We start from the raw sequence: 14,761 nt of genomic DNA on the forward strand, positions 1-14,761 counted from the left end.
TGTGAAAAATAAAAAATCCATAAAAATTAAACACATTATATCAGCATAGTGCATTTTTTCTCCTGTGCTCATGTAAGCATCCACTCCACTTCCTGCAAAATGTCAATTAAAAACATCCATAAAAATTGTATAAATATCATATATATATATATATATATATATATATATATATATATATATATATACTGTAAATCCATAAACATGACATATGCAGTATATATTATATTTTTATCTCCTGTGCTGACATGACCATCCATTCTGAAATCAAAAATCAAATGTGAAGTGCCAAAAAAGTCTTTGGTGTGGAATTAAAGGAGGCTGCTGAAGCAGATCTTTACGGCTCGCGGTGCTTTTCTTCCACCCACCTCAGTGAAGAGACCTGCCACTGTCAATCATTCTCTCGCTGGCACAAACACACCTCGACCTCTGATAAACAGCGTGTCGTAGCAGACTAGTGCGGCGCCGTGTGTTAATGGTGGAGGACGTGAGGGGCTTGCAGTTCTGCCGTGGGCCTGTCTAGTCTCTTGTTCACTGTGGAGTGATAAGAAGAAATAACCATCTGAAACCTGCTCTGGGAGGTCCAGGTGTTCAAGAAATTGTCTTTTTCATGTCTGAAAGTGTTTTTACTCCAGCTCTGCCTCGCACCTTTTTTTCTTAGCGTAATACATTGTTTACATTGCTCATCTTATTTCTGCATTTTTATATGTAGTTAAACTGAATGTTGTTTTGTTTTGTTCGTTCGTTGTTGTTTTTTTCTGTAAAAATAGGATTCATCATAATTTGTTCACCTTGATTTTGTTCCAAACCAGTGCGCTGGAATTTTTTGGGTGAAACACAAAGAAGAAATAAAAACTTTACCCAGTTCATACTGACCTATATATATATATATATATATATATTATATATATATATATATATATATATATATATATATATATATATATATATATATATATATATAAAGTTTAGAAAATAATAATATGTGTGTGTGTTTTATATTATTGAATTTTTATACAATTATATATACAATTGTAATTTACATTTTATTGATATTATAATTCTAGAAATGTTCTAATTAAAATATACTTTTTATTCAGCAAGCATGCTTTGTCTTTTTCAGGATTTATTTATTTTGATGAAAAGTTTACTGTGAAAATGCTGAATTGCATTTTAATAATGCAATGTAAAAATGCAAATGTATGCAGCTTTGTTTGGTTTTATATATATATATATATATATATGTGTGTGTGTGTTATATAAACAAAACCTTTTCAAAGAAAGTTTCATCAAAGACAAGAACAGATATTGTTTTGGTTTTAGGACAACTTTGATTAAACGTTTTGATCCACTTCAAATGAATATATACTGTATATGAACCTTTTCAAGCACCTGAAAATAACTGAATATTAAGATGTAGTTCTTGTCTATTGCATATCTATATATTTAAATGGCCTGCTTTCCCGTTTGTGTTGTGTCAGGTCTCAGTATCCGAGGCAGTCAGGATGAAGATCCTCCGGATCCTCAGCTCATGCGTCTGGATAACATGCTGCTGGCAGAGGGCGTGTCCGGACCGGAGAAAGGGGGCGGGGCAGCGGCGGTTGCTACGGCAACAGCAGCAGTGGGAGTGGGATCTGATAACTCCATCGAGCACTCGGACTACAGAGCCAAACTCAGCCAGATCAGACAGATCTACCACACCGAGCTGGAGAAATACGAGCAGGTCTGTACACTGAGAAACAACCAAAATCCATCAGGAATATTCGGCTGTGTCAGAAAAATAAGTATCGCTAAAATAAATCGGACATCCTGGCACTGCTGCCTTGAAAAGTAGCTTGTTACTGAAAAAAAAAAAAAATCACTCTTCACATCTGAAGTACCTTGGAAAAACATAGCTAAGATTCTACTTTATTTCATCTTTATTTCAAATAAAAAATAAAGCTTTAGTTTTAGCAAATTTTAGTAATTTTGCTATTTATTATCTTGTTTTAAGTCTTTTTTTCACTAAGTTAGTAAGTTATTTTGTGTACTGAAAACACATACATTTTGTTATTTTAGTATAACTTATATTCTATTATAATTTTTATTTAACTTTGAATTAGCATTTAAGTTCGAGTTTTTGAAAATTTGTTATGTGCATTAGTTTTCTCTTTTTTAACATTAAATTTAGGTTTAATAATACTAATAAAAATAATAATTTTTATTTATATAGTAACTTTAAAGAACTTTACAAGGTTGATTTTATTTATTTATTTATTTATTTTATTTCAAGATAATATTTTATTGATTAAAATTAAACATTTCGGTTAGTTGCCAATGCAGCATTTCTAATTTTCATTCAAAGTTTTTCATTGAATATTTCTATTTTAATTTATTTCAGCTTAATTTCAGTTACCAAAAATGGTTTACTGTTAGTTTTAGTTCATGACTTTGCATGATCAGTTATGAGTAATTTGATTGGTCCACAGGCATGCAATGAGTTCACTACCCATGTGATGAACCTGTTGAGGGAACAGTCTCGCACGCGGCCCATCTCACCCAAAGAGATCGAGCGCATGGTCAACATCATCCACCGCAAGTTCAGCTCCATCCAGATGCAGCTCAAGCAGAGCACCTGCGAGGCCGTCATGATCCTCAGGTCCCGCTTCCTCGACGCCAGGTCAGAAACACATTCACACTCATGCATCTGGCAGACAATGTTATCCAAAACATCATGGATAATATGCATTACATGCATCTTGCCAGTATATGTTTAGAATTTTTATTATAACATATATAACATTACATGCTATTAATATTTAGCATGAGCTTTCATTTTAATATTTAATGTTTATTCATTTTGTTATATGCTTTTGTCAGTTTATTTTTTTCAGTTTTAGTTTTTTTTATCAAAACATTTAATGCATGCATTTTGCGAGTATACTGTATGTGCTTCTTTGAATGAGGTGTAATCTACAATACACCTCGTTTGAATAGAAATGGTATTTAGTATTAATATTTAGTATTTATTACTTATATATTATTAAAGTTTTTATTAATGTTCTGAATTGGTCTATTTTTATATTTACAACTTAGTTATTTTTTTGTACTTTTGTTATATGCTTTTGTCAGTATTCTAATTTTTATATTACTATTTAGGTAAAAAAATTCAATTTCATTTTTTTTGGATGTATTTATTTTTTTATTTTATTTTTTTTTGCAACTAGTTTTAGATAAAGCTGCTTTTTTTAATAAAGAATAATTGTTATTGATGACGAGTCTGTGTTTTTACACATGTAGGTGGTTTTGCGAGTGTGGGTTTGTTTCTGAGTGTATTGGATGTACTGAGAGCGAGGCGTGTGTGAACGAGTGGGTGATTTGGTAATATTTTAAGGTCTTGTGAGTGTTTTTCTTAAACTAGCAGAAGGAAATTTGCCAGTAAGTGCCAGTTTGCTAGCAAGGACACAAGTTACTTAAATCCAAGAGAAATTATGCATACTGTAGATCTGCTCATCAGAAAGTTATTCAGCTGATGGAATGCAAATGAAGCAGACAGCAATTGGGGAGCTCAGTGATGACATCATAAAGAGAGCGTGAGAGATTGGCTGCTAAACTCAGATTTAATCTAGTCCAAAAATAAGATTTTATGCCACATCAGGGACTGTTTATGGGATACATCCTAATAGTTATCTGACCTATAATATATACCCAATAATATATACATGCAATAATTTATACTTTATATATTGTGGCATAGTTACTGCATCTACCATGATGGGTTGGATCATGCTGATCAGATAAACCTTTTTTGCTGTAAAAACTATTTTCATACTTGACAATTTTGTTTTGTTTTCTAGTACAAATATCTAAACATTTTTAACCTTTATGTTGTGTTTCATAAAGTTTGAGCCAGAAAGGATTTTCTTTTTCCCGAAAATACAAGGTCATTTTTATCAATCTTTTTTTTTGGGGGGGGGGGGGGGCAATTACTCCTATTTTAAATAAGCATTCATTTTAGTATTTTCGGTTATGTTTTATTTAGTAAATTTATTATTTGGTTTTATCAGTTTATTTTTTTTATATTACTATTTATGTTTTAAGTTATTCATTTTTCTTTTTAATAAAAACAACAACAACAACAACAAAAACAACAACAAAAAACATTTTGCATAACATTTAATGCTTGCATTTTGCCTGTATAGGTTTCATTATGTGAATAAGGTGGAATCTTTAATAAACCTTATTTAAATAAAAAAGGTGTTCAGTATTATTTATAATATTTTAATGCATGAATTTTTATCTTATGTCTTTGTTACACCAGTGTTGTTGTCAGTAAGAAATGATGCTGTACTCATGCTCATTATGCTGTACTTTTACCAAATATTGGATTCAATATTTTCCCATTTCAACTCGTCTCTTTCAGTAGCACATGCAGGTTTTATAGTTGTTTTTGGATCTGATTGAGCATAGCCCTCATCGGTCTAATCTTATGCAACTCAGTTTTTGAGTGAACATTGCCAAAATTATCCGCAAAATCAAACCTAAGATTAAAATTAAATGAGTTTATGGATAAAACAGGAAAAATATCAACCAGTGGGGTCATAAAAATAAACTTAATTCAAAGAGAAAACAAGAATATTTTTCTGCCCTTGTTGACAGATATTTTTTCTTGCTTTAACCATAAACACACTTAATGTTGCTCTTTTTTTTAAGAAAGCTACACTCAATATGCTTCAGAAGTGGACATTCAACTGAGATTGCCTTGCTCTCAGTTGTTGAAGCCCTATGACTGGCAAGAGTGGAATCCAAATCTTCAATACTTATCCTGCTTGAACTGTCAGCTGCTTTTGACACGGTTAACCACCAGATCCTCCTATCAACCCTACTGGCAAATGGCATCTCAGGAACCGCACCCCAATGGTTTGAGTCTTACTTATCAGATAGGTCCTTCAAAGTATCTTGGAGAGGTGAGGTGTCCAAGTCACAACATCTAACTACTGGGGTGCCTCAGGGCTCAGTTCTTGGACCACTTCTCTTCTCTGTCTACATGGCATCATTAGGTTCTGTCATTCAGAAACATGGCTTTTCATAACACTGCTATGCTGATGACACTCAACTCTACCTCTCATTCCATCCTGATGATCCGACGGTAGCTATTCGCATCTCAGCTTGTCTAACAGACATTTCTTGCTGGATGATGGACCATCACCTTCAACTCAACCTTGCCATGACAGAACTGCTTGTGATTCCAGCAAACCCATCGTTTCATCACAATTTCACCATCAAGTTAGGCACATCAACCATAACTCCTTCAAAAACAGCTAGAAGCCTTGGAGTTATGATTGATGATCAGCTGACTTTCTCAGGCCACACTGCTAAAACTGTCCGATCCTGCAGATTTGCTTTATTCAACATCAAGAAGATCAAGCCCTTTCTTTGGGAACATGCTGCACAACTCCTTGTTCAAGCTCTTGTTCTGTCCAGGCTGGACTATTGCAATGCTCTCTTGGCAGGTCTTCCAGCCAATTCTATCAAACCTTTACAATTAATCCAGAACACAGCAGCAAGATTAATTTTTAATGAGCCAAAAAAACATGTCACACCTCTGTTTATCAATTTGCACTGGCTTCCAATAGCTGCTCACATTAAATTCAAGGCATTGATGTTTGCCTACAAACTACCACTGGCTCTGCACCCATTTGCCTAAATTTATTACTTCAGACTTATGTGCCTCTAGAAGCTTGTGTTCTGCAAGTGAACGTTGCTTGATTGTGCCATCCCAAAGAAGCACTAAGTCACTTTTACGGACTTTTAAATTAAATGTTCCCTTCTGGTGGAATGACCTCCACAACTCAATCCGAGCAGCTGAGTCCTTAGCCATCTTCAAGAATCGGCTTAAAACACATCTCTTCCATCTTTATTGGACCCTCTAACTTTAACACTCACTATTCTAATTCTAGTCTTAAAAAATCTAACTACCTTTCTAATCTTTTTGTATTCTATTTTCTTTTCATTTATTATCCAATTACAAAAAGACCTCTATCATTAGATTCCTCTATTCTTTTTCTATTCTATCTGTTTTCTTTTTTTATTATGTAATTTAAAAGCCCATGCTACATGTCCTGCTTTTAAGCTAACTGAGACTTGTTATATATCATTGCTCTTTTGTTGTTTTTGATTGCGTCCACTGTCCTCATTTGTAAGTCGCTTTGGATAAAAGCGTCTGTTAAATGACTAAATGTAAATGTAAATATAATATTATAAATGTAATATCTTTTGTCATTTTGCTCATCAAGTACTTGTATATTGATTTAAGATGGTTAGATATTTGTATTGGAAAATGAGACAAAAATCCAGAATAAGAGAGACATTTTTGCAGTGATGTTGCTGTGGAAATACACACTCCACCTGTAAGAACCTAAGAATATTGAAATGGCTGAGGATCTATCAGTGCTCATGCTTCCTCTTTCTCCAGGAGGAAAAGGCGCAACTTCAGCAAGCAGGCGACAGAGATTCTGAACGAGTATTTCTACTCTCACCTCAGTAACCCGTATCCCAGCGAGGAGGCCAAAGAGGAGCTGGCCAAGAAGTGTGCCATCACTGTGTCACAGGTCAGTCCAGATCTCGGACGATACTGCGCTCACCAGCCTACAGCTGTCAAACAAGGAGACTCTATTCACAATCTGAGCAAAATAACTAACACATTTGTTAAAAGTGGTCTGTGACACTGTGAAGGTGCAGGGAATCTGGCTCAGTAACAGTAGCATCTCAACATGAGTGTGAAGTGATCTGAAACACAACAGTGAGCGCCCAGTTTTCTGCTGCATGGATCCTGGAAGTATTTTTTCCATTGATTTTTTCCTTCAGAAAGTTTCTCAATAAAGTTCAAATCGAGTTCAGTAAAAGGCTCACACCATCGCAAGATATGTTTTGCAAAACCATGTGTGAAAATCGAAGGACAGAAGGTCTGTTTAGTATAAAAATGTGCAAAAATGTACTTTTGCAAGAATTAAAGAACAACCACAATAAAGAATTGCAAACAACTGAATCAGTTTAGTTGGTTGTTAACACAACTACAGTCTTTCATGCTCCAATGCTACAATTTCCCTTATTAACTAACATTAAGTACCTATTTAGTTAGTCTCTGCCTCTGTTTGCACACCTCTGAGCAATTTACATTAGTCACAAATAAACTGTTAGATAACAATGCGCGGAATTGTATATTCTCTGTTTACTGAACTAATTATTACTAGGTATATTACTAATAGTAGTCATATTTTTGGATAAAATCCACCCCTAAATGACATAAAATAACTGTACACTAGTTGCTAGAGACTTGTGGGTAGTTTTACTTCAACATTATTTATATACTATCATAGTATTTCCTTACTGTTTTGAATTAAATTTTATTTTATTTTTTTAATAGTTTAATGTTTAGTTATTTATGTGCTTTTGTCATTTTTCATTTTTTCATATTCATTTAAATATTTTACATTTTTAGTTTTCAGTTTGAATTAGTTTTTAGTTTTATACTTTCAGTTTTCATTTTAGTTAAAGTTTTAGTTTTTTGATATGTGCTTGACATTAAAAATATATATATATATTTCACTTATTTTTGCTTAAAGTAATTTTTTATTATGAATATTTATTATTATTTGATTTTATACTTTTAGTTTTTTAAGTAATTTTGTTATTGGCTTTTGTCTTTTTTTATTAGTTTGTTTAAAAAACATTCTATTCTATTTTTATTTCAGTAATTTAACTTAAACATATTAAAATTTTAAATTTATTTATGCAAAATATTTTATTTATATTTATTTATTTATGCAGAATCAATAACAACCTCAGAGCTCATGGAAGCTCATGAAAAGTAAAACTAAATAAATAAATAATAAAAAGGGAATTTTTACTTCCAGAACGGACTGTTGCGCTCGCCTGAGGTGGACACACATTATGAATAATCAGCCTGTTTTATGTTTGTGTAACGGGTGGGTGTGTACAGGAAGTCGTTACTGTAAAAAAGCCCCTTCTTTTTGTGCCCTCAGGGGAAGGGAAGCACCATCACTGTGTCACAGGTATGTCACTAAAACATCCGTCCGTCCACTCTGTTGTCTGTCGATGTTGGTTGCAGTGGCAGCCGTGTCTCTGTGTGCTGAACAACAATCGATGCATCATATAGTCATTTATCCAGCAGCTGGAATTATACTTTATGGCCATAAGACACACACACTCAGCCAACCATGCATACATTTCCTCACAGCTGCTGAGAGTTACAAGCTTTCCTGCACTTGATGGTGTCTTCCGGCTGTCTTTTTATTGGATCCTGAGATTATGACATCAGCGAGGTGTTTTTATAGCGCTTCTTGAACTATCCCGCCTCCCATTGGCAGTTTAAGGCCTGTTTGGAAATATTTTATGAAGGAGCCATTGCTCGGGGTGGATGTAATTTTAATATGTCTGGGTTTGTAGAAACGTTAATGTTCTTTTGCAAAAGGTTGGTCCATTTATAATGTCTTACAAATGTGAAACACATAAAACTGCATGCATGAATGTTTGGTTTGCAGCACATATTTCATTGGACTTTATGAATTATATAAAAGGTTGTTTTTTTTGTCCAGTGTGGGTGGGTTGTGTATGTTATAATATTTTCTCATGAGATTCATCCACTGTTGCCTCACACCTCTTCCTTTTTCATTATGGGGGAAAATTTGATTAATTAAAATTAATTGTATCTTTATGCAAATATATCATGTATTTATTTAGGCTTTTAGCTGAAAAAAATTTTTGTAAAATGTACATTATAATATTTGTGTAATATTTCCTAAAGAAATTCATCCACATTAACCTCTGTCTTTTTCTTTTTCAATGTGGGGGGGGGGGGTAATTAATTTAAATAATATAATGTTGCAATACAAGAGTATTATTGGTCCTTTGAGAGGTTTAAAAATATATATAATATATAATAATTTCATGAAGTATAATATCATATTTTTTATAATACTTCCTCATTTGCCTCTCTCTCTCAGGTTTCAAACTGGTTTGGTAATAAACGTATTCGCTATAAGAAGAACATCGGTAAATTCCAGGAAGAGGCGAACCTGTACGCAGCGAAGACAGCAGTGACGGCGACTCAAGCCGTGGCAGCCGCTGTACACAACAGCCAGACCAACTCGCCCGCAACACCCAGCTCTGGTACACACACTAGGGACCAGACCACCGGGGCTAGTTGTCACAAAGGTTATATCTCAACAACTATGATGTTTTCTTTACCACTGGTTTCAAATATCAACATTTGTCACCCAAAACAGTTATTATTATTAAATTAATAGCTAGTCATCATCAGAGAAATGACCTAAGTAACCGAGTTAAATTACCTGTATTGTGTTTACTAGGCAATAACAGTAGAAATGTAGACGTAAGAATAGAAAGTGTGACAACTTGCCCCGGTCTCCCTTTTAATGCACATAGAGTTGATCTAGTGTGATTGTTTGGTCATGAACATGCATTAATGGAAGAAGTCATTAAAGAGCTTAAAAGAGTTCAGTACTGTGGTTTTCTCTACAGGCTTTCAGATGAAAGATGAAGACTTTCAGCTGGATGCGGCAGAAGATAAAAATAATCTGTTAAACAATATGTTCACTGGTATGTTATGGTCTTTAGTGTTTTAGTGTCATTTGGGATACTATTATAGTTGTATTCGTATTTTGGATAATTATTATTTTTCAGTTTTCTATTTTCATTTTCATTTAGTAATATTGTTGTGTTTTTGTCAGTTTTATTAATTTTCTTTTTTTAAATATGTCTGTAAAATTAGTATTTTTTAATTCAATTTTATAAGTACAATTTAGAATTTAATTTAATTTAATTAAAAAAATTTATTTAATTTAAAAAGCACTGTTCAGCTTTGTGTGTTTATGTATGTACATATACAGTGGACCAAAAGAGCATTTGAAAAATAATTTTAACAGGCATGTCACATTTAAAATGTCTGAATTCCTTGACATCACAGATAAAGAATATCAAAGCAAGTGGCATCTGCATACAATTAATACAGCTTTTAATACAGCTCATCTTCACAGACTCACTGTCTCTGTTTCTCTCCGTGTCTCTTCAGGTTCTTCAGGTTCGTATAGTTTGCCGGGTTCAGGAGACATGTTTATGAGCATGTCTGGTCTGAACGGATCATACCAGTCGACCCAGGTCCCCAACGCAGGACAGACACAGGTATCACACGCTCCAGTTCAGTGTCACGTGATCCTTCAGAATTCATTCTAATATGCTGATTTGGTTTTAATGGAGTACAGCGGTTCATGACTCTCTTACGCTGAATCTCTTGTCTTTCTCTCTGCAGGGAGACTCCATACGTCACGCCATCGGTCAGTCGTTGGGTTACAGCGACGGTCTGCGGGGAAACCCGCTTTACAGCCCGCATGGCTTGAACGTGAGTTTGACGGAGAAAAATAAAATCATTTTAGCCAGAATCCCAGATGAGAATGCTTGGATGCTTTCAACTAAATTCTGACGTCAAACAGACTCAAAACCGCATGAAAAACTGGTGCAAAAATGCATAGTCTGAGTATGCACATACAGTATGTATGCCGTCGTCTCATGTGGCGGGAAGGAATAATCTCTTCGCAGCAGGTCTCCTGGAGTCATTCAGACAGACGTTGTATGATCAAACCGTCGCTCCATGAGCCGACAAAGACGACAGCTGAGATTAAGTCAGGGAGGGGTGATGCACTTCTGTGAAAAGGCAAAGATAAACGTATGGATTCAGATTAATATTCACACATGCACACAGGGCTGTTTGCTGGGATAGAAAGCAAATGCGTTCCATTTTCCATTTTCCAAAATGCATCTAATAACACAACGACATGCACGGCTCTTAGCAGTATATATCTGCCTTCTTATGAACCACGCTTTCTCTCTCTCGCTCTCTCTGAGAGAATTTGCAGTCCATTTCCTTATCACTATAATAAAATATGAAACTGGAATTGCCTGCAGCTTTGTACAGATGTGAATAGCGTCTTCCCAGATGAGGTCTGATAAGACACGCTTTATAATGGAGTCGATCTGGAGTCACAGCACTAAAGGTTCATTTATCTACTGAGGCAGCCATGTCGACTGTCTTATACTGAAAACAGTCATATCACAAAGAGAAGTAAAGGGCAGTGCGGATAGCTTCAGATGTCAGGGATACTTACTAACATTTCAACTTAACATTTTCACAACCATCACATAATGTTAGCCACACTTCAAAAGCAATGATTTCTGAACCAGTTTCTTTAAATAAGTGCTGTTTTCCAGTTAAAATATATCTAAAGATTAGATAAATGTACGTAATACTGTATGTTTTTAGACTTGTTTTTAAATTGTTAATTCGAGACTTTTTTTTTTTTTTACTTGTTTTAAGTGTAAACAAGTAAAGTGGGTGCAGTTCAATTAGTCCAGAAATAAATTACTAATAAAAAGAATAATAAAAATGTCTTTAAATAAGACCAAAATAATTGTCACTTTTTGCAGTGTATTCTATTTTCACACCATATTTTCAATGTAAAAATCTAGCGAGATGACTTTTTCAAGGGTATGTAAAATAATGCTAATTAATTTGTGGTTAGCCAGATAATTTTAAAATAAAATTAAATAACATTTTAGTTTTATATTAGTAAGATTAGATGACTTTTTGGCCTAACAAAACAAACAAAAACGAAAAGCTTAATCCAGCAAATGATTACTTGCTGGTCTTATAATGGTTTCTAATGATTTCCCTGCAAAAACAAGGGTGGTTTAAGCTGGATTTTGTTTCAGCAGTTTATATAAAAAGGATACAAACAGAGCGTCTTATCTGATCATGCGCTCAAAAATCAATAGCAGCTATTGTTTCCATTCTGACTTTAACTGAACATCTCAAATGGTGTTTTCTGTGTCTCTTTCCAGGGTAACGGTGGCTGGCATGATGCTGTCACTCCATCTTCTGTGACGTCTCCTATAGAGGGAGCAAACAGCGTTCACTCGGACACCTCTAACTGAACTTTAACTAACCCACAGGACAACCTACACCACCCAATAAAATCTGAGATGAGAACTCGGACAGATGAGCTGACGATGAAACAGACTCAAAACCGCTCACTTTGACCAAAACAGCACCATGTTGCAAAAATCAACTGAGAGGATTGACGCTACCAGCTTTCTTTCCAGAACTGGTGATACCTCAATAAACATGTACGATTGTTGAAACAATGGATGCTTTTGTCATAATCTCTGCGAAAATTTTGGAATAGGTTTTAAAATATATCAAGATTTAAATTTGTAACATTAACTGCACAGTACAGTTTGTTCATTCTTAAAGCTGATTTTTCTTGTACAGATCAACAACATTGATTTTTAAATTGTATTTTTAACAATTTAACTTGATCATTAATGTTATCCATCATAAATATCACTGGCATTATGGTTTTACCAAGACTTTAACAAATGATTACATATGAAATCAACACTGCAGTCGTGCATATTCAAATTCAGATGTGGATGTCATAAAGAAATAGATTTTTGGCAATAATGTTGAAAATGTGTACTGTATGAAGTGATTTTATATGCTTCTGTGACATAATCATCAAACATACTCGTTCTGTACATAAAAAGCATTTTTGAATGTTATTCTTTTCTTACTCAACACATTTGAATTATTCATCCATGCTCTGCATGACAGTCTACACTGATTACTTTGCTTCAATTTTATATTCACCAGTTAATTTGGGTAGTTTATAGTTTGCTGTTTTGAGAGGTTGTAATATTTAAAGTGTTCTTATGTATTAACATAATTTAAACTGAGCAGCTCTGTGAAGGATAATTCATGTAATGTTATTTGTTTTTGATAAAGGCAATACTTGTGTTTCTGGCCCCTCCTAAAAAGTGTTTCAATAAACATTTTGAAATGAAATTCTTACCGGCTCATGCACAATATTTAATTGGATGCAAATTTTTGAGTGTATTTCTCATTCTTATTTAATGGGTAAGTTGCACATACAGTTCACTGACTGTCCCAGAGGTTTTCGATCTTGTTAAAGCATTACAAATGGCACTGTCTTTGTTCGATATTCATATGTATTTGATTTTTTATTTTTATTTTTATGTTGTAGTGTATGTCAGCAGCTGTCATTTATCTCCTTGCCTTTTTACGTTTAGACTTAATGAGACTGAATCTTAAGGCAAGACACCAATGTTTTTTTTTTTTTTTTTTTTTTTTTTTTTTTTTTTTCATTCACTGGTCAATTTTGAAGTTTTAGGCTACTTCGTTTCAGTAACATGTCTTTATTAGACTATTGGAAAGAAACATCCAAAATGCACATTTAGGTGTTTATTTTATTACACAATCTATTTTAGTCTGTATATTCCAATTGCAATACATATCTTTAAAAGCTATTTTCTCAAAATTAGTTTTTCCTCCACTTCAACAGTACTTACATGAACCAAAACGTACAGTTTTATTCCTGTCTCTATACTGAAGATTTTAACTGAGGGGTTTGTTAATATGTCATTCATGCTGATTTATATAAAAATATTTCCCCCTAAAAACATAGTGAAAATGCATATCTTCAAAGCATGTGAGTTTCTTTCTCCACATCAGCAGCACTTATATGCACCTAAACTTACAGTTTGATTCCTGTCTATATTCTGGAGATATTTACTGAGGGTTTTGTGAATATGTCATTAACAATGATTTATAAAGCCTTTTATTCCTAAAAACCTGGTCAAATTGTATGTTTTCCGGCTGTAAAAAAAAAAGATGTCAAAAATCCCTTCTCTAAAATTCTTAAACTCTAATATGTTAACAAAATAAAATAATGCAAGAATTCTGAATCTGGCTTTATCCAATGTTCAGATGGAAATGGTACCAGACAAACTATCGAGTAATGTGTTTTCAACCTCACAGAAAACAGAAACCAAAATCCAATGTTTAGGACGATCAATTGGTTTGCTTTGAATGGCATAAATGGAGAAAGATGCATAAATGGCAGCAAGATAATAAAATCAGAAATAGAAGTTATGTTTGTGGAGGGTTTGTGCAAATCACTGGGATAAAATGTGACAAAACAATAAGAACAACAACAATAGGCCTAATGATGCTTGCAAAACCTTTAAAAGAATACAAATGTAGTACAAGTGATTAAACAAAGTCGAAAGTTTCTAAAAAGCTTGTGTTGAGTTCAATTTGATTAGTTAGCATCTCTATAAACCTCCACACACACACACACACAGACACAGACGGCATCGTCAGCTTTGGCAAACGGGGCTTCATTAATAATTCCACCTGAGTGGCAATAAATCTGCGGTGGTTCTCGATGAAGCGGCAACACACGCTCATAAATCAGTGAGATTACAGGACGATATTTCACGATCTCACGTCTATTTCTGTCAGTCGAACTAATAGCCTCTGCCGATCCCTCACAGTGATAGCTCATGAATCTGAGATTTGTTTTCAAAATGTCAACGGTGCAATATGCAATTTCACTGACAGCGGCAAAATGCCCTTTAATTATTTATTTACCCTCTGCTGTCAGTTAAAGGGCTGAGGGCTGAAGATGAGAGGTCAGGCAGAAACGCTGCGTTAATGAGAAGTTTCTATGAAAATTTCCCAAGCGCTCGCAGCTTATAGCGATCAAAACAGCAGAGGAGGCTGGAATTGCCTATTGATGAAACGTCAACCACATATGATCTTTTGCACAGCTTAATTGCAATTCAACGGCCTATTTAGGGTGAAAGATTTGTTTGTTTGTGACGTGAA

The 14,761-nt window shown here is 34.2% G+C and overlaps 1 protein-coding gene across 2 annotated transcripts in view; it reads left to right on the forward strand.

Moving 5' to 3' along the window:
- pbx3a (pre-B-cell leukemia homeobox 3a) overlaps window positions 1–12,916 on the forward strand; it is a 43,793-nt gene extending 30,877 nt beyond the window's left edge. The window contains exons 3-11 of one of the 2 annotated variants that reach the window (XM_052555532.1): window positions 1,479–1,720; window positions 2,466–2,656; window positions 6,452–6,587; window positions 8,022–8,051; window positions 9,003–9,168; window positions 9,541–9,618; window positions 10,091–10,200; window positions 10,328–10,417; window positions 11,914–12,916. In XM_052555532.1, coding sequence (XP_052411492.1) covers window positions 1,479–1,720; window positions 2,466–2,656; window positions 6,452–6,587; window positions 8,022–8,051; window positions 9,003–9,168; window positions 9,541–9,618; window positions 10,091–10,200; window positions 10,328–10,417; window positions 11,914–12,006 — 1,136 coding nt within the window. In that variant the 3' untranslated portion in view covers window positions 12,007–12,916. The remainder of the gene's footprint in view (window positions 1–1,478; window positions 1,721–2,465; window positions 2,657–6,451; window positions 6,588–8,021; window positions 8,052–9,002; window positions 9,169–9,540; window positions 9,619–10,090; window positions 10,201–10,327; window positions 10,418–11,913) is intronic. The other variant, XM_052555531.1, reaches the window with a different exon arrangement.
- Window positions 12,917–14,761: the final 1,845 nt, after the last annotated feature.

The sequence above is a fragment of the Carassius gibelio genome, chromosome B5 (assembly GCF_023724105.1).
Source record: "Carassius gibelio isolate Cgi1373 ecotype wild population from Czech Republic chromosome B5, carGib1.2-hapl.c, whole genome shotgun sequence".
Lineage (NCBI taxonomy): Eukaryota > Metazoa > Chordata > Actinopteri > Cypriniformes > Cyprinidae > Carassius > Carassius gibelio.